Genomic DNA, 20,735 nt, shown 5'->3' on the forward strand with positions numbered 1-20,735 from the left:
CCTAATGTTTGTAATCTCATCGGGCTCTGATTGCTGCAACACCACGTAAGCAGGCTCAGATTGAATCAGGCCCATTTGGACGATCAATTTCCTGTCGCAAGTCTTTCACTAAATCTGGTGGGTGGAGTCATGTCGAGTCCGAAAGAAAGAAAAAAAAAGGAGCAACAACGGGAAGATGCGATACATGGCTTCCTCTTCCACAGTCAGAGATATTTCATTTATTTTGGGGATATTTAAATAATACCACAATTGGTCAGGGTCCATGTAAGAGAAGATGTCTGTATGCAATACACTTAAAACAGAGAGGCTACATTAACATGCATGTATTTTTATATCAGGAAATTATGTTTTTTGTATGCTACCTAAGAATAAATATTTTACAAAAGTGAAATACATCTGCCATGGTGATCAGGAAGACACCACACTGGCTGACAATCATGGTGCATTCACACAAAGATGAAGCACTACCACTACATGATTATACCATGAAAGTCATGAGCTACTGACTGTGCTGTGTGTCAGCACATAATCTTTATGTTTCAGATGGAAAAGTAATTATCTTTGAAATCTGACATTACAAAAAAACTAGACACAGAAACCTAGATAATAATCAGAGGATTTGCATAAGCAGCTAACTCTGGGACACAAAATTACTTTTGTTAGGATTTAAGAAACTTTTTCAAGTAATTTAAGCTGCGCTTAATTACTGTTACTGTTTTGATAGTCGATTTATCATTAAGGTGATCTTTTAGAGCAGGGCTGCCCACACTTTACAGGCATCTGAGCTACTTCTGAAATGACCAGCTCAACATGATCTACCAACCAAATAAAACATATTTGCATTGCTGCCAACACAAAAATGGTATTTTTCATACTTTTCTATGTTTTGCAACCCAAATGATTCATAGACTACTAGGAAATTATCAAACGATTGAATAATAGTGAAAATAATCATTAGTTGCATAATCAAAGTTACTCTGAGTAAATCTGAAATCAAAAAGAATCCTCAACTCTGTCTCACAAACAAATTTGAACAATAATGTTACACTTGAACATGAGACATGGACAGTCTGTGTAACAACTCTGCATTTTTCTGAGTGAGACATTCAAATATTGCTCAAAGACACAGTCAAAATATTGGATATAAATAAGTGACAGGCACAGATGAACAAGACCAGACTGAGCAAACAGCAGAAATTCATTTTCCAGGCTGCGGAGAGCAAGAAAAGAAAACTTGGCCGCCGATGTTGGGTTGAAGCTCGTCCAGGTCAACAACAGTATACGACCACAGAGCATTAGAGTGCACCGTGCACGGCTGTCTGCAGGGATAAATACACACTGTACTGAAATGTACTGAGCTTCCTGACAGAGTAAAGAGGGAATGCCACAGAGAAAGACGGAGCGAGAAGGAGATGGGGATAATCCAGCAGGCAGATGTGTGGGAGCGCTTCGAAGAGGGCTCGCTGCCCAGAGGATACGCATTATAGGGATTCAAGCGCTAACAGGAACATGGAGGGCCTGAGGTGGGCTACGTGGATATAGCCAATACACACCCACGATAGCTAGACAACGGACGACCCCTTTGAGGTAAAGACGGCGGCTATTGTTAGGCCACATGCACTGAAAGGAAGACTCATTCTGCTGCTGCTGGAGAAAAGCTGGGAGTTAGACGAGCTCTGGAAATGCAATGCACAAAATCAGTCTGCACAGGAAGAGCCACGAGAGTCAACAACTAGGACAGAGGGCTTTGTTCAACATGCTACAGCTACACAGTCTGTTACTAAAACAAGAGAGGGTGGCTCACTCAGTCATGTTAAAACTCCAGCATCTGCAAATGATGAATGCAAGCTAATGTGGCCATTCACTAGAAGGAGGCACTCCGTGATGCACAGAACCACAGTGATAAAACCAGCGTTTCCTTCCTCCGCAGAGACCAATCTTAATACTGCAGAGAGCTTTTGGACGTCTCATTGTGATTTAAACACCAAGGACACACTCCTATTGCTGGGAGAGCTGGCTGTAAACACGTTCTGACAGACGTGCACGTGCACACGCAGAGAGAGAGAGAGAGAAATCGAGCAATGGAAGTAGTGCAGAACAGTGTTGTCCTCATTCAAGTGGGAATAAAAACAGCTCTCCTTCAAAACACTCCTGCCTTGAGCGAAGGTGAAGTAATAAGTACTTCCTCTTCCAAACCACTAGTCTCGTCACAGGCTCAATTTTTCAATTGGTCTGTCAGGGTCAGTGGGTTCACCCACGGCAGCCGTGGTACTTATGTACAGTAAATGTGTCCGTATGTCCAGGCTAAAAGGAATTTAAAGCTTTACCGAGTAGATTTCTTCAGTGCCACGCTTTGTTGTGTCCGATAAAGGTATCGAGCAGCTTCTCAAGCCCAGACACACACTTTACAATACAAAGGCTTTTGTACACACAGACTTTTAAATCCAGGGGGGCCGAGGCACTACCTGGAGCCATCTATCAGCCACGGTAGACAGGTCATCTCCCTCAGGGCTCGGTTAAGAGGAGGGGGGACATCTGGATGGGAACCATCTGGTGAAGGTGGGGATGTCTTCTCAGCTACTTCTGCAGCAAGCAGGCAAGCCGGCAGGTCTTCTGGCCACACCAACAGAACAAAGACAGGCTGTAGTCCGGCCCCTGTGGACTCTCAGTCCCCTGACACTACACCACACAGCTGGGGTCAGTCTCAAAGCCTGAGTGCACCTTCAGGAGGATTTGACCCAGCTCCCCTATCAACACGTCTAAATCAAGGATGAGCTGCCTTTACTCTTCAAATGACTTAAACACAAATCAATTACACAATAACACAATATTTTTAGCATAGAAATTATTTTAAGATTATCTCAACATTTATTGACAGGAAAGCACTGCAGACCACTCGCCGCTGGCAAGCGTCCATCAGCAGCTGCAGCACCTTTGAAAAACGACCTTGAAGACAAGACCCTGAATCCACTGAATCTGAATGTATCCAAAATGTTGAGATAAATAACGGCTGTTTCCAATGCAGACTGTGAGCTCTTTGGAAAATCCCAGCGTTTATTTTATTTATGAGTCTAGGTAGAAGTCTGTCCAATTTACATGAGTCACAGGCTTTTCTTTTCTGCCAGACTCGTCACTCAATGCCAATTTATTGGTCTTCCTCTATCTATGATGATCCAACAGCAGGTCAAGTATACCTTGTGTTTTCTTAGCTTGTACAAGCACATTCAGCCTCATGAGCCGAGGGACATTCGAACCTCGATGACTTGAAGAGAAACCAGGTTCGATCTTAAAGATGTAGTGTGAATATCCTAAAATAACTTAATTTACTGCTCTCATTTCTGTGCTGTGCTTTATAAGAAGTGTTCACACTGTGACTTCCGCAATCGGGTGTCTTGAAGTTCATTATGAGTTCACACTAAATGACCCAATACACGATCTTTCACCATCCCCCGACCGGTCCTCCAACTACATCTCATCTCCAACACACACAAGTAGGCACATGGGGAATCCATGAACACAGTGTTAACATGTCCCTCACACAGATGTCTATTGCTGTATTTCACTGATTATAGAAATGCAGTGTAAAATATTAGTGGGGACCTCAATGCTACACGCACCTTAACGCCATTCAACTGATCCTGTGCTCTGATTGGCTGGAGGAGGCTGGCGATGTCCCTTATGATTGTCTGGTACCCCGTAGCTAAGGTCACATTACGTTTCTCAGCTGAACATTGCTCTGGTAGTTACAGGTTTCTAGCTCTTTTTGTCACCAAATAGCAACAACCAAAAAAACCTACACCCCTATGAAACTACATTTATGACCACTAGATCCGGATTTTAATTTTAATCTACATGAAATTGTAAACACTCCTCCATTACATCCCCTAAATATACCTATTTTTCATTTTTATTAATAATCGCACATTATTCCCAAAAAATGTAAAATCAACAAAAATGTATTTCTGTTTTTTTTAGTTGGCATACATAGATTCACAGTTCTGAGTTCTCAGCTATGGTATCTAGACTGGTAAGCCCATCTTTCTTTCCTTTATGTCAACAGATTATAGATTGATCTCACCATTATATAGTCAATTTATCATTAATTAAACAAAATGTCAAATATATATGATCAAGCAAAATATATCAAGATGAGCTCTCAAGTTCGCATGAAATTGCAAAACGATTAGAGATGAACATTGACTGATTGACTAATTGCCTGCAAAAAAAGATCTGAGATCCGATGACTGCACTGACCAGAATACACACAATGGCCACAGGAGCCACGTCCTTCCCATTAGGTGCCAGCTGTCTTCCCGTCTGCACTGTCCCGCTGTACAGTCAGATCTCCCCTGTCACCTGGCTCTAATGGCAGCTCACATTACACACGGCTGCACTTACTGACCATCTGCGGTTTGTTATTAAGGACAAGAAATGATTCTAGTGAGCCGGCTTATAAAGAACTGTCATGATGATACCAGCGTGATGTAAGGTTTTACGGTCTGTTCTGCTGTATTTCTGAGAAGATGCACACTTTGGTCCAGTGGCTACAAATGCAGCACTGTTGCCAATAGGTCACATAGAAAAAGCAGCCGATGAGTCTGTCAAGGTTGTCACCCAAGAATATACAGCTGAATGTGCTCAGTCCCAGTGGGTCAGCTAACTGACACACAAAAACATGTGCATTAACACACATGCGCACACACACGCAAAAACACACGCTACTGTGTCCTTACAAGAAGAGCCACCGAGTCGCAAAGAGTCACCTTCTCCACTGCCGCAGTAAAGGTCACAACCATAAGCTGGCAGTGTGTGTACATATTAATGGTTGTAGATGTGCGTGCAAAAGGGTTTGCAAATTTACAAAGGTTCAGGATAAAAATGCTCTTTATGACAAAATGCAAGTGGGATTAGGTTGTACGGATAAAACAGGAAGAAAAGAAAGAAAATATTATTATTGTTGATAATCATGTTCAAGAAAAAACACTTAAGATGAGTCTGCTTCAGCTCTTGTGTCTGACAAACCTGCTCAGGTTTGTCAGACAGTCACATGAAGACATCAGCTGAGACTCTAGGAAGAATTCTGCACAATTTCACACTGTGTCCATGAAACACTGAATCAATTCAACACAAAAATAACAGAAATGAAAAATGACCTGAGTTTATTTTATCATCTGCGTCCATTGTTTGTTTGTTTGTTTATTGTTAGCAGAACACAAACACATCTGATCAGACTACCAAGAAACTTGTTAGATGGATGCATTAGGTTAGGGCAACCCCATTAACCTTTGGTGCTGATTCAAAACAGATTTTTACTCACTTACTAACTTTGAGAGATTGGGCTTATTTTTTCTCGTGAATTTCTCAAGGAATATCACAACCAAAAATAATTGTGGGTCCAGAGTGTGCTGATAAAAAAAGTCTCTTAATCCAATCAGAAATAAAGTGATATTGTAGCCAAAAGCAGCTGAGCATGTTGGTGCAGCACAGAAAGTAGGGACACGAAAGATTTTGGAGAGATGGCTTCCAGCAGTGGAAAATAATAGCTGAGCATTAATATGGATCACGTGTTGGGTTATGTGACAGTTTAAGGATGATATATTGCAAAAAGAACAAGAAAATATAGTCTAAAGCAAGTGAATCTCTGCTTATGTCAGTGTTACCGAGCTGATTAATTCCTTGTTTGTCATGTTCATGCTCTGCCATGAGCTAGTTGTGTGTATTATCTTGTATGAGTGTACTATTATTTGCTCATGTCTCTTATAGTGTCGGAATGAGAGTCGTCCGCACTGGATAAATGAATGACCTCGGCCTGCGGTGCTGTTGACCTTGTGCTCGGCGTTAACCCGATTTGAAGCACAGGGCTGACGGCCACACCGCTCCAATGGATTCAGTGCACAGGCACGAACAGGAGAGAGGTCCAGAGGTGAAGAAGTGGAAGGAAAGAAGAGCATGGCAACACATTTTAGCATCAGCACCCAAGAGCCTGCAACAAAACATTTTATTTTTACCTTCAAATCTTCATAAAAAGCGTGTCCTTGGTTTCCCCAAAGAAAAAAAAGAAGCTTTCTCTGCCTGAATGACTCAGAGAACACACTGCGTGCCGACTCGGTTCATATTTAAATGTTGTCAGTCAAACGTGGTGCCCGCAAGACTTAAAATAACCTATTTAAAATATTTATGAAGATTAAAAAAAAAAAAATCACTTGCTTGCCGTTTCCCCTTCCCCCTCAATTCATCAAGTTGGCAGTAAGCCTCCTAAGTGAATCCGAAAAGAATGATTTATCTGCGTCTACAGGCTCTTTAACAAATGTCCTCAAAATAAGGTCCAACCACGTCTCCTGCCACTGAGACGTTGCTCATCCTGAGATAAGTTTTCACTTTTAATCCACACCAACTTTCTAATGAGGGTAAATGTTTGCGAGTTAAAGTCAAATTTTAGATGATTTATTTTTGTAATTTGTTTGTCTAATGTACACAGTAACCAAATTCCAAATTTCTTACATTTCTTTTCAAGGTTAGATTCCTTCATATCTCTGACTTCTCAGCTGTGGTATCTGGATTTAAAAGGCCATATTTCCCATTTGTGTCAACAGAATAGATTATGGCAACAATTAATGATTATTTCCATTATTGACAGATCTCACAATTATATTCTAAATGAATGGTTTGATAAACAAAATGTCAAAGAAATGTGCCCATTGCTATTTCAGATTCAGATCATAAATCAATAAAGAGTACAGTAAAATAGAGAAGAGGATTAAAACATCACAATGAAAGAGCTGGAGCAAGTACATGTTTTGGCTTTTTACATGAAAAAACGACTGAAACCATTCAATTATTAAACTGGAATGTCACTCATTGGAGCGCATACCTCCGCCAAGGCCCAACAGTCTCAATCAAGCTGCATCACATTGCACACACACTTAGATATCAGTTCCCATGGGTTTGATTTTACCACTCAAAATCAAAGAGTTAATCACTGGGAGCACAGTTAAAAATGTTATACAAAAATTCTGGATCTTCCCCTTAATGCCTATCCGCACAAAAATAATTGAGAATTACAGTTTTAAAATATTTGGAATCTTATGTTGGATCGATAGTTCTTTTTTTATTATATAGCTCTAAACAGAATTTCGTGTTTCCATATCCAAATTAACCGATGTACTACATAAAAGGTTTACATGGAGGCGCTGGAGATAAGTGTGTTGTCCAAAATCACAAATTTGGGGTTTATATCTATACAGATGACATAAAACAATCTTTAAAAATTTGTCAAGAAAATGCGAAATTTGTTGAAAATGTAAAGAATTATACTCTTCAAGTAGACTGCCCAACTATTTATATGAATTAAAATATTCTGACAGCAAATAAAGAAAGAGCACGTCCATTTAGAGGGCAGACTAGAGTAGATGGAGTCACTTATAGAGATAGTCGTTTTATACAGGGAGACAAAAAGGAGCTGGCAGCTTCTAATCACATCAGGGAACCAGTAAATTGACCATAATTGTAATACGTCTTCCAGTCTGGCATGAATTTGTAATCTATCTAAGCCCCACTGACCTCATATTTTCAGCCTGACTCTGCCTCAGGTCGAACACTCAACTGCCACAGAGCCTCTGTGCAGCAGCGGCAGCATCTGACCAGAGGGAATGGTTCTGTAATTGGCATTACAACTTGTGAGAGCCAAAGAATTTGACTTGTCCGGCTCTGCAGCCTTGTGCCTTGGCCGGCGGTAGACTTCTTTATACCCCAGAGAGTATTCATCCCGCAGAAGCATGTCAGGCATTCGCAGCAGCCTGTAATACAGCTGGTGTTCATATGATTCATACGGGGCATTAATGTGGACGTCATGCTCAGCTGTCGGAGAGAGCTGGGAAATAGATTGCAGAAAAACAGTTCATGCTTAAAACTCTGCTATTTTACAGGGGAGAAAACTCTTGTTGTAGTTGTCAGAATAAAAATGAAGACTCCGGGAACTTCAGCAAAGCTTTTTGTACGTACCAAACAAACAAGAAATGTCACAGTGATCATTAGTGAGCGGTAGTGGTGCAGGTACCTGGATTTAATTATGTACAAATTGAGAGAATCTGACTCTTTCCCCTTGTTTACAGATTTTATGGCTGGCTGTAACTATATGTTTACAGATACAGTGTGAGATCTGTAAAATGAGGTGAAAATATCTTGAAACAATACAAGTTGGCAAAATAAGAAAAACAAATTCCATCCAATATCTGTTCTTGTGCTGCTCTAATTATGTTTCCTACATCTGGCAAAATTATCAACATGAGCACGAGGAACAGACGGCATCAAACATAGTAGATTGGAGCCAGGAATTGTGTATACTGTTTGGTGTGTTACATCATATCTCCCTTTCACTTATTTGTCGGCACCTTGTTTGTCACACCTTGGTGAGACAGGTGACTGATGGGGAAGTGATAACACAGGACACAGTAATCCCCCGCCACACACACACACACAAACCACTGTACAGTATCTAGTTCCTCAGAGGCCAGTGTTCCCCTATGGTTGCTGTTATCAAGAACAAGCCTTTTCAGTTGTCGCAAACCGCTGTCACCTCAGGCATCTGAGTCCAAAACAGGTTTTCGTGCAGTCACCTCTGTTAAATCATCACCTGCAGAGAAGTGCAACTGTGGCCATGTGACAGTCAGAGTCAACCACAGCTGGGCTGAAGCTACCAGTCATTTAACACAAATATCGATTGGTTTGCTATCATGCAACGGATTCCTCACTATATGAAGCAGAAGAACACCAAAGTTTAGATTTTGTCTGACAATCTTGAATAAAATGAGGTTTTAACAAAGACCCGAGGCTATTTATTCTTTACGTGACGAAATCACAAACCTAAAAGCAGCTGCACTCGTAGCTTTCTATCCCGAGAACTGCGAGGAGGTCTGAAAGGTGATTCATGTTTTCCAGATGACAAACCATATATTCAACTGTCCGTACAATAGCCTCATTTCACTGTACAGACCTCCACATGGGACCCACATGGTGTCAACATGCACAGCTGCGTGCTGACAGGACATTCCCATACGTCCTGACAGGAAGCTGAACAAAATTGCATCCAGGAAATAACAATGTGTTTGGTATACGGCTCACAGATTCATCAGGCTGAGGAAAACATGTGCCCTTGAATCCGTCTGACATGGTTTACCAGACGTGAGATTCCCAATGAATTTCCATAATCCATTATTGATTTATAATCCAGGACGGATTAGGCGACATTCCATTACTTCTTTCCTCCCCCATCAATGCAGATTTTGGACACCACAGCAATAAATCCCATTTCTAGATCAAATAATATATATATAAGAGTCATATGTGGTAAATCCAGGGCTAAATATAGGTTTGCCTGCAAGTGGAGGCATTCCAGTTTCAGAGGGACATTTCTATAATCCATTTCATGCCTCGTCTCATAAGCTGACATTCCAGGGCCAGAGAAATAACCTGCTGACTTCTCCTCAGATTTCATCAGGCTTTTGTCACTTCCTCTCTACAACCAACGTGTCTAATTCACAACATATGAATTACAGTCTGCTTGGCCTTAGCTTGTTGCAATAACTCATGGAGAGACACCATAGTTTCTTATATATGTCAACGAACACAAGAGAAACAGGACAATTATAGGGAGCTACTAAATCCTGAATGGAGTCACTGTGGCTTCAGGACTATAACAAGTCTTCTACTCGGCCTTTAGAGGGTTACGTTTGTCTCTTTTCAACTCTAGAAGGTCTCTAGAAGTAACAACACTTAGAAAATAAATGTGGATTTACTATGAATCAGAAACATTAAGTTCCCTTCCTGCCCATCAATTAGGCATTTCTGTTTGCTCTAACTGAGGACAGAGCAGAAACTATGGACCAGGAACTAAATCAATACACAAGTTTCCCTGGAACAAACCTCAGGTAGTTAACTAGAGAGGCACTCAGAGTGCATACTACTGCAAAGCCCCAGTAGTCTCATTAAATTAAATCAAGCTGAACCGATTTACACACTCATCGCTATCGAGTCCCGTAAACTGATCTTGATTTTTTTAAAGATCCATAAATTATACTTTGAATATCATGGAAAATATTTTCCTAACTTATAGTTAGACAAGCATATTTCAACAAACAAACAGAAAGGGGTAAAAAGATAGTTTCCTTGGAGGTAATAAAACAGTTCCTAGGAAGATTTCAACATGGAAATGGCTATTAGACCCAAATGGGCTGGTCTTGAAGTAATACTGGACAATCAGTTAGAAGTCACTCACGTAGAAATGCTACAACAACAATACATGGTTCAAATCTTCATTTGTATCTCTTTAGCTGGTTTTATCCGGTTTTATCCCTCACCAAGCAGCATTCACCAACGATTTTGAGACAAGCCTCTATCTGAATTTAAGGGATAATGTTTACCAAGCTGCAGATGCTGTGAGTTTCTTACCTCTAACACTGGCCCAGCTCCCAGGATGATCTGCTCCACCCCGCTGGCGAACCCCTTCTGGCTGAGGGCCGTCAGGTGATGAATGAGGAAGTTAGTGCTCTGGGTCTTTCCAGACCCACTTTCACCAGAAATGACAATGCACTGGTTCTTTCTTCGCTGCAGCATTGCATGATACGCCACATCCGCTACAGCGTAAATGTGGGGTTCCAGTTTCCCCAGAGCATGGTTGTCGTACAATTTGACATATTTAGGATTGTAGATTGGCAGGAACTGGAACGGGTTAATCACAATAAGAATACTCCCAATGTAGGTGTAGATCTTCTCCTGGCGGAAACGCGCACGAAGGCTTTCCAAAATGGCGCGCTCAGTTAGTTCTGGGAGAGAGCACAGGTCGGACGGAGGGTTGCTCCCTGCAGGCTGGGGGAGGAAACCCCTTTCCACCATGCGCCGGCGCTCCTCAGTCACCCTCAGCCACATCTGCAGGCTGCCCCCATAGTGAATAGATCCATCTAGGTTCTTCTCCCGCAGGAGGAAGCGGTAGTCTTCACCGCTGCCCAGACCGCTGCGATTCTCCAGTGCACTTCGTGGCCACAACATCATCCGCTGGACAGGGCAGTCACAGGGGTTCAGGATCCATTCCTCCCCACCAAACTCCTTCACCTCAGCCAACACGTAGCATTTGGTACGCTCCAGGTGCAACCGCTCGATGAGGCACTCGATGGCTTCAGCAGCTGTGGTATTCTTGCGGGCACTGACGGGGCAATAGATGGTGCCCTCAGCCAGGGTGCCTGGGTAGACGCGCAGGCTGAACTCCTGGTCCTCCAGGCGCCGCCGCATGCTGCCACTAGCGGTGGCCACGGCGTAGCTGCAGCCGCCATCTTGTAAGCTCATGGTGGCGCAGCCGGTCCCATCAGCAAACCCCTTTTTTGGCCTGGAGGAGTGACTCAGGACATCTCAACTGGAGGAGCACAGAGAGAGAGATGGGAAAAAGGGGAAAAGAAGGATAGAAAATGGTTAAACATTGAAGCAAAACTACAGAACAACAAGGGTTCAAAAGAAGGAATGAGTGGTTTCAAACATCAGCCCATGTCACCACAGCCCTGTGCTTTTCCAGTACAGTGATTTAGAACAGGGTCAGATGAGTCACAGCGATTTTTTCATCTGTCCCATGACAGAGCAGGACGACTCAATGGCCTTCCTGTTTCTGATCGTAAAGGGAGCCACTATCACATCGCCACAACAGAGGAGCATGAGAAGGAGTCAAAGAGGGGGACATGACCTGATAGCCATTTAAAACAATGAGGAACAGTAGCTGCTTCATGAATTTAAAGACTACCGGCCACAGCTTATCAGCGCCACATACCCTCTGTGTATGTATGTGTGTGTGTGTGTGCACTCATGTGATAATCCAAGGACTCCAGCAGTGTGCCAAGATTAACAGCTGCCACCTCCCACACAAAAGTAGCTGTAATGAGAGTACAATGAAGTAATTCAGCACTTCCCTGTTGATAGTGGACACAGCACTCCATTTCTGTCTGTCTCTCACACACACACACACACACAACAAAGCTTCAAATGTGAATTGGTTAAAAAAAGGTTTAATATGTAGAAGCCTGAGACAGAAATCAAGCTGTCGTAACTATCTATTGAATTTTCTCTCTCCAGCTTTTTATACTTGACCAAAACCCCAAACCATGATGAGTATCTACAACTTTATGATACAAATATATAGATATTGATGAACCCTATATTCAAAGTGATATCACAATCATGTCACAAAGCCGTGTGCAATGACAAAGGCATTTTTCACTTAAATATTTTCTTATTTTAGTATCAACAACTTTTTTATTGGATTTGTCATTGTTATAAAGATAAGTCCTTCATTTTGCATAAGCTTTATATAATATTAATTAATATATAATTGACCTTTTTTATATTTTTATATCGGTCCAAGATAACTATTGATATAGTTGTATTGCCCAGCAACTGTAGCTCAGACCTTTACATGGCTTGTTGTCTGAGATATGGGAATTTAAGCATATTGAGCTCTATTAACCACAGTTATAAATACAACAAAATGTAAAAGACAGATAGTTTTGTTTTGCAGCTGACCAGGCTCCATGAAAAGACAAAACGCAAAAACCAGATGATGACCAACAGTGGATTTTGGGCAGAGATGAATCAATATCAGTGTGTATGTGGAAATCCAGAAGACTAGAGGATGAAAAGCTAAAGACGCGAAAAATGTAAAACACAGAAGCTAAAATCTATAATAAAGGATAAACTGCCAGTTGCCCTCTCACCTTTTGTTCTAGACTTCTTTCCCCTGATTCTTTTCTGAGTCAGTGCATTTCATCAGGTTTTTTTTGCTGGGTTTTCACAGGCCTTCTTTATGTTTCTGTCTCTTTCTTACTGAATATTTATTGCCAACAGACATAAACAAACGCATCATTACACTTCTACCATTTCCTTTTTACTCCATCAGATCAAATCCATTCCGTTATTGTTTGTATGGCTGTTTATGGGGAACTATAGAGCTAAGGGAGGCCATGGCATTAAGAATAAAAGATTCTCAAGCAAACACACATCTTCACATGTTGCTCTTGAATCCTGCCTCCCTCTAATTTTCTGTTTGTCTTCAAATTTTACCTCACCGAAGTGTATGTGCTGTATAGACAGAGGAAGAGAGAGAGAAAGGGAAAGGACGAGGCAGCCAGTTGTCCTTTAAGCGCCCCAGACGGACCCTCCCCTCCCTCCTGCTGTCTGCAGCGATCCTGTCGGCCCACATCAGCCTGCAGGAGCACACCAGCATCACACAGAGTCAAGGAGAGAGAGTGAGGGAAGAGGCAGCTGGGTATGTGTGTAAGAAACAAAGACGTGAACTGTGCCGGATGAAAGACGGAGCAGAGGCAGAGACGGCAGAGCACAAAAACAGACAGAGATGACAGAGAGTACAGAAGATTCCAAAAAAACGCCTCCCCTGCTACTGAAGCAGTCACTGATTGGGAAACTAATGAGCAGGAGAAGGTCAGAGTTTCACATCGGTTATGTAGAAATATAAATGCAGCCAGGTTTCATGGTCGATACATGCTGCCTGGTGGTTTCCTTTCAGGTGTTTGTTGCATTAACGAAAATGAAAAATATTTTATGTATACACACCGCGGAAGATTGTGCAGAATATAGTTACACTATCAGAAAATGAATAAAAGGTTCTACTTGGATTGCTTGGACTCTGTAGCTGCTGCTCTCGGCTGTCAGTCTACTTCACTGAGTCATTAGGCTGGAGAGTAGTGAATTACAGCAGTAACTGACATGTCCTCGACGTGTCACTGCTCAAGCGTTAGCCGCTACGGGCAGAAGACAAGCTGCAGTGAAGGAGTGACAGATACAGATATCTCCAGAATGAATGTGAGAAAAGTAACTTGACACTGAACAGGATACAACCACAAAGAAAGAATAAGTAGAATGCTACTTAGCAGAGAACATACCTCCAATAAGGCCCCATCAGTTCCCTTTGATTAAATCAAGCAGCACCAAATTTCACACACTAAGACAACAGTTCCATAAATGTGCTTGAACTTTCTCATCAAGATCCATAAAATATTCTACGGGAAACCGAAAAAAAGAAGAAAGAAAATAACGTTCATCTCACAATGAAAGTGTAATGGCTATACCACATACTTTTATCAGGTTTCATGGAAATCTGCGTAATCTTTCTTACAAACAAACTCGTCCTTGGCGGAGGTACAAACAATAATATACTGGTTGTAATTCACAATTTAAACCGTAAACCAGGAGGTAGTCAGGATATAGATGGAATTCAAGAGGAGAAATTAAATAAAAACTCAGTACAGTTTATACTTCTGCCCAGGGTCAACATTAAGTCTCTTCACTTTTGAAACCACATTTAAATTCAATAGCTCCAGATCTGTATGTGGATCTGCAACAAATTTCACACAGTCATACACTTAACATGGCAGATTTGAAATTTTCTGAGAAATCATTTAAAATGCTGAAAATCGTTACGTTATATCCGTCCCTTGGTCTGTACTTTATGTCTCCCTCGACCTATACCACATCCTGCCACCAAGTTTAACTCTTAAAGTCCTGTAGTTTATGCATGATCCTGCTAACTAACAGACAAATAAATAACCTTCTAGGTGGAGTTCACAAAACTGCTCCCTTTGACTTGTGAAAATCAAAAGCAGGTTTTGAATTCGCAGGAAACAATCCAATCCAGTCTATGATACATTATGAATATATGCCTTTGTTGCCCTCCTTTTATCACTGATTGATCGAGAGCAGCAGCTTTTCTAAGCAGCTCAGGGCTCAAAGGTCACTGGAAAATCTATTCTAGTCAGAAAGTAACAACAAATCCATCAAGCTGCTGAGTAGAAAATTTCACCACCTACACTTTAAAATTGTATCTGCCTAAAATATAAAAGATTGCAGTATAAATACAGTACAGTCTAGTAAATACCATTCAAAAACCCCACAGATGTCACCAAAATAAAAGGATATTGCGGATTACCAGTTTATAGGATAGCATGGCAAGTCAAATCCCTACTTCTGGTAATGAGTTTTTTGTTTTGTAACCCAAAATGGATATACAGCAACTTTAATTTGTCCTTAGCTGCATTGCTGCCTAGAAAGCTATAACCCTGAGTTTAAATGAGACTACTTTAACAAATTATGTTGAAGAGGAGCAGAAAATCCCTGGACAGCAAATCTCCAGAGTAGTTTTTTAGAAAGTGATCGTCTGCGCCTGCTTTGATTTGAGTTGATAAAACAGCACCAGAGTGAGCATCACAAAGAGCTGAAAGGTTGTGTTGAATCCTCCAGGCGATCAGGACTGATGGATCATCCTCAGAGGTCAAAGATCAGAGTGAGGAGCCAAGGTTACACACCAGTTGAGGCTGTAACAAGTCACATGAGTTGGAGCTATGATGCTGGCCTGATTTTCTTTTCTTTTCTGGGAGATTTAGCATTTCCTTCAACAGCTGCATGAAGTGAAGCCATTCAGGAAGTAAGTGGGCAGCCATGAGACATGTCGAGCACAATGGATGGAAGTGACCTTAATACTCTATGTTCAGCATTTACTGCAAAAAAAAACTACAGACGCTCATTGAAGACGGATGAACCTGGAAAGTGATGTTAGTCAGATACAGTGATGAGGAGAGGAGATGATAGAAGAAGAGGGATTAAGAGGGAAGCAGAGGAGCCTGAGCATCTTCTACTCTCTTGTTTTGACGCGGCTGAATGTGAAGCGCTGACATTATGTCGAGATAAACTGATGACGTGGAGAAATGAGCGTGTGTTTTGAAACTGAGAGAGGCTGAAAGAGGAGAGGATGTCTTAATTAGAGTGTTCCCCCGTCATCGGACCGGCGGACAGGTTCAGTGCCGGGTCATGGCCGTTCAGAGCTGTCACTCAGTTGGAGGGGGAGAAACTGCCGCTGTTAGAAAACAGAGCTCCTTCTGAAAATACGTTCGCACATGGAGACGCTCTGGTACTTTTAACTGATCCACATCCTCGGCTAAGGACGAATGGGGACAGCGCTTTTGAAATAAGAGCTCTGAGGCTACATGCTGCCTGAGGATAAACAACAGTATTTCTCTGAATCAAAAGCTTAAAAAATACTTTTAGCATACCGCATTCCCTGATTTGACCTAATGCTAGATTATATTATTGTTATAGTAATGGTTTAGCTTAAATTACTGTCATCGGTTTAGTGTTTTTATTGTTTTATTCCTTTATGAATGAGTTATTATTTGATTTTATGTTGTTTTTAAATAGCAAAAAAAAACAATGTGGGTGTCAATGTTAACAACCAGGAAATTGTTAAATTAAAAAAAATTGTCAGGTCCAAAACTCACAAATATTCAGTATATTATCATTCTACAAAGAAAAACATTAAATCAAGCCGATTAATTTATTTCATCAGCATACAGTTTAAGCAGGAGAATACAAAGAGGAAGCGGGGGTGGGTGGGACTGGGCATCTGTATCTACTGTGTACAACAAAATATACATTTTAAGAATATCTTTTTGTACCTAAATTAATTTATTAAACATATTAAGATCAAGCCTTGACCAGAAGGACAAACTGTCTATTTCCATCGAGCTTTAGTTTGAAACTGCCTTTTCTCCTGTAATAAGATCAAAGTAATCATCCACTAAAGCTCTCGAGAAAACTCTTCTCTCCTCCATGACGTCTCCAGTGAGGTTTAATTTGTCCATTAGCTGCTTTATTGGAATGTTATTAAGTGCATTCTTCTTTTCTGAGTGTTCAGATAAAAGCATGAAAAGAAACAGCATTAGTTTTTACTTACTTTGGACTCAGGCTGATTGTTAATAACAATCCATCAAATACTGATAATATTTCCACTGAGGTGAAGGTTAAGATTTGTCTAGCATCTAATGTATCTGGTGACTCATCATGAGTAACAAAAAACTGTTTCCAACTGAATCCAAAATGAATTGAGTATTAGTTCAAATGTGGACATTTTGAAATAAAAGTAGATAAGAACCTTAAAGCTTTAGGATTCATAAGATAATTTTAAAAGAACTATGTTCTGCTAAATCAAATCAATCAAATTGTATTTGTAAAGCCCATATTCAGAAATTTCCTTATTCCTACGCAACTGATGCTATTTGGCTTCTGCTGATGAAACAACTTACTGAGTTTTAGATGTCTTTTAATCTGCTGTTTTTGATAACACTGTTCTACCTCATATTTTGTACTTGAATTTTTTCAAGACGTAAAAACACAATGTAATCACAACTGCTACAGAGCCTCTCCTTTTCTTGATGCATCATTGCAGCTGCTGCGTGCGCAAGATATAATGAAGGTTGCTGACTTTAATTCTCATTCGTCATTAAATAGATTATCATCAACCTGGTATACTACAGGCCCCTACGTTCATAGAAAAACTAAAAACTAGGGTCTGCCTTGTGTTTTTGAATGAACTACATCACAATTATCGAGATATTAAAGCCATAGCCCTTAATGTACATATGATGTTAATATTGATGGATTATGTGATCTGTTATCCAGTCCTATTGCTCTAGGAGTTCAAAGGGCAAATTCAAAATAACTCCAGTTGTAATGGTGGCAATAACTTTAATTTAATTTTCCTTCTTGGATTAAGACTAATGCCGCTCCAGATGTTGGTCTTGTTGATGGCCAAGTAACTATCGCTGAATTTTACAAATGCAAAGGTAACACAAAACACAGTTTTAGTCCAATGTTTTGTTCCTGAGGTTAGAGTTAATGTCGTTTTGTGACAGTTTGCTTGGGAGTTCTCTCCAGGTACTCTGGCTTCTTTCCACAGTAAAGACATGCAGTTTAGGTTGACTGGAGACTCTGAACCGCCTGTATATGTGTGATTGTGAATAGTTGTTTGTCTCTGCATTGCGCTGCTGACCTGTCCAGGAGGTACCCCGCCCCTCGGCCAATGTCAGCTGGCATTGGCTAAAGCCCCTGCACAACCCTCAAAGGATAAGCGGTATAGAGGATGGATTGATGTACAGACAGACTCTTAACTGGGCCTTTCTCTTTTATTTACTTGGTTGGAGACGTACTGTAGGCTTTTTCCTCTTTCACACTGCTCCATTTTTGGCACAGAAATAGAATAAAAGCTGATATTTTACTGCAGCAAACAAACATGCAGTACATTACTGTTCTTAAAAAAACGAAGACGAAGAAGAGTTCCAGCTGTTTAAGATCATCTCAAAGTGCAGAGCGGTGCCTGAGACGGGCCTGTGTCCAGGATATTAAAAGCAGATGAGAAGCTCAGCTGGTCGCGCAGGTCTACAGAGTCTGGCTGGTGAACAGCAACACCCCCTCCTCTCCCACAGTCGCTTCTCTCCGGTATAAGAGCAATAAACACCAAACCTCAGCATTCCTCAACACGGCTCATACACACATAAACACACACACAAGTTCACTTAACATCAGCACAAGAGTTTTTTCTACTTCTTGTACTTCAATTAAAACCCAGGATCATTCTACTATGAACTACCTGGTTAAGTCACAGATTGTTTAATTTAATTGAACGAGCAATTATTTCACGATTACACCCTTTTTTAACATGTCATTATTTTATTCACGCACAAACTGCAGGAAGTTGAGACAGCAATAAACTATAGAAGAAGAAGCGGAACCTGCTCACAGGATTGCTTGTAGTCTTTGCTTTCAACGATAAAATGTTTGAACAAGAGGATGCTGCTAGTAACATAAAAATGTTACAGTCGCCGTCAAATTAATGAAATTAACTGGTTCATTACTTTTCTCCAGTTACACAAAAAGACTGGGACCCGCCACAGTGAGAACATGCCAAAGTCAGACGCACACCAGTCAACCAACCAATCATTGTATACGTACAGCCCGTGAAGGGGATGGCGACAGGATGTCCGTATGTCATACAAAAGTCTGCTTTCTAAATTACAATGTCAAACCCAAACCAAACCTGATCAAATGTAAACAATGTAACAAATACATGAAGCTATGTACCTTTCAGGAAAACGCCCATAAATAATAAAAATAGACACTGGGAAATTCCTGCATTTTCAAAATAAAAATAACAACAGTAAAGCGGCCCATCTTTAACTTTAACTGTTATCGTTTTCTGGCCTTCTTGGTTTCATGAAACATTTGTCAATGTGCTGAATTAAAACTAAATTTCATTCTTATCTTGCTAAAGTCCTAATTTTCATGTTGACATTTTCAGGGGGAGAAATATTTCTCTGTGAAAACAAAGTAGTGTCTCACATAATTTGAGGAAAATGTGCATGGAGGATGTATTAGTAATGTGCCCCTAAGCAAAGTAAACAAGCCCTTTACAACTGCTCCCATTGAACTTCATAAAGGTGTATAACGATTCATGGGGCGGTGGTAGCAACACGACATCACACAACAACTGACCAGATGTGCAGAGGTGAGAAGGTAAACAAAATTCAAACCTACAACACTGCAAAATAACGATGCAAGTGACCTGGACGTACAGTATGTCCAGGTCTATGAATCTCTGCATGTAGCTCAATAATGCTATGTGCCACAAAGCAAATGACAACATGTAAAAATAATGTGGGCTGATCACCAACATCAAATGGGTGTAATGTTATGGAGGTGATATCGACAGCTAACTTCAGAGGTCGACCCCAATCAAGCGCTCTACTGTGAGTGACTACAGCACGAGTCGCGTTAACCCCTTCAGTCAAATGTAAATCCATCTACTGGTTTAAGACCGAGCTGCTACTGCAGCGTTTACTATATGGGGCTCAAATTACACTGTGACGTCCATGTGGGGAGAGCAAGAGAGAGAAGGAAAGGATAAAGAAAACTGACGACTTACTGGGGAACTTAGGCCTGTTCACTGTTTCCTAACTAAGTTCTTTCACAGTTCACTTATCATTGCCTGGAAAAATCCCTTTTGGAGTGTGGATAAGATGAGAGAGGCGGCTGAAACAAACGTGCTCCTGCCAGTTGTCGAGAACCCTGGAATGAAACCATATTAACGAGCAATAATTACACACAAGAACGCAAAACAACACATAAAAGCAGCTCATGAGCCATAAGACATAGAAAACACCTGGGAGGTGTCAGATAAAGTCAGTCTCAGATTTTAATTAGAACTACTAGGTTTCTTTTATTATTCACAGTAGCATTAAAGATGTCAGTGGTTATTTATCAGGTCTCTATGGAGGAGTTAACACACACAGGTTTACTTTGTGTGTGAATGTGACGCAGAGTGTAAACAAAAAATGTGTTCAGGAAACTTTCCCTGGAAACTTAACGGTTAAAATAAAAAAGTTAATAAAAAAATGAATGCTGTGTGTGTGTGTGTGTGTGTGTGTGTGTGTGTGTGTGTGTGTGTGTGTGTGTGTGTGTGTGTGTGTGTGTGTGTGTGTGTGTGTGTGTGTGAATTCCTGAATTCCAGCGGGCCAGCAGAGCTCACAGGAACTGAGCCCACACAGACACAAACATCTGCCAGAAAATCTGTCAGATAAACTTGCGTGCACACAGAGACAGAGTGCCGAGTCATTCGGTGCAGCTCTCTGAAGCACGTGTATGAAAACGAAAAGGAAAAAAATTCACGCTCCAAAAAAACACTCAGGGCGGTCAGGTTTAGTTTTAGCAATATGTTCCCATCATGCTTTGGAACTTAGCTTGGACACTGCAACACAACAAAACAGTAAGTAGTAGAAATGATATGAAGGCCTCATATCACATCTCTCCATCATTGCAGTGCTACTTGTAATGAAAGGAAAGTGCGTGCGTGCGTGCGT

At 41.0% G+C, this 20,735-nt stretch overlaps 1 protein-coding gene across 6 annotated transcripts in view; it reads right to left on the reverse strand.

Annotated features, from left to right (window-relative positions):
• LOC128444636 (unconventional myosin-IXAa) overlaps positions 1-20,735 on the reverse strand; it is a 136,614-nt gene that overhangs the window by 91,141 nt on the left and 24,738 nt on the right. For all 6 annotated transcript variants that reach the window (XM_053427208.1, XM_053427207.1, XM_053427209.1 and 3 more), the window contains exon 2: positions 10,447-11,404. In XM_053427208.1, coding sequence (XP_053283183.1) covers positions 10,447-11,337 — 891 coding nt within the window. In that variant the 5' untranslated portion in view covers positions 11,338-11,404. The remainder of the gene's footprint in view (positions 1-10,446; positions 11,405-20,735) is intronic.

The sequence above is a fragment of the Pleuronectes platessa genome, chromosome 7, assembly GCF_947347685.1.
Source record: "Pleuronectes platessa chromosome 7, fPlePla1.1, whole genome shotgun sequence".
NCBI classification, from domain to species: Eukaryota; Metazoa; Chordata; class Actinopteri; order Pleuronectiformes; family Pleuronectidae; genus Pleuronectes; species Pleuronectes platessa.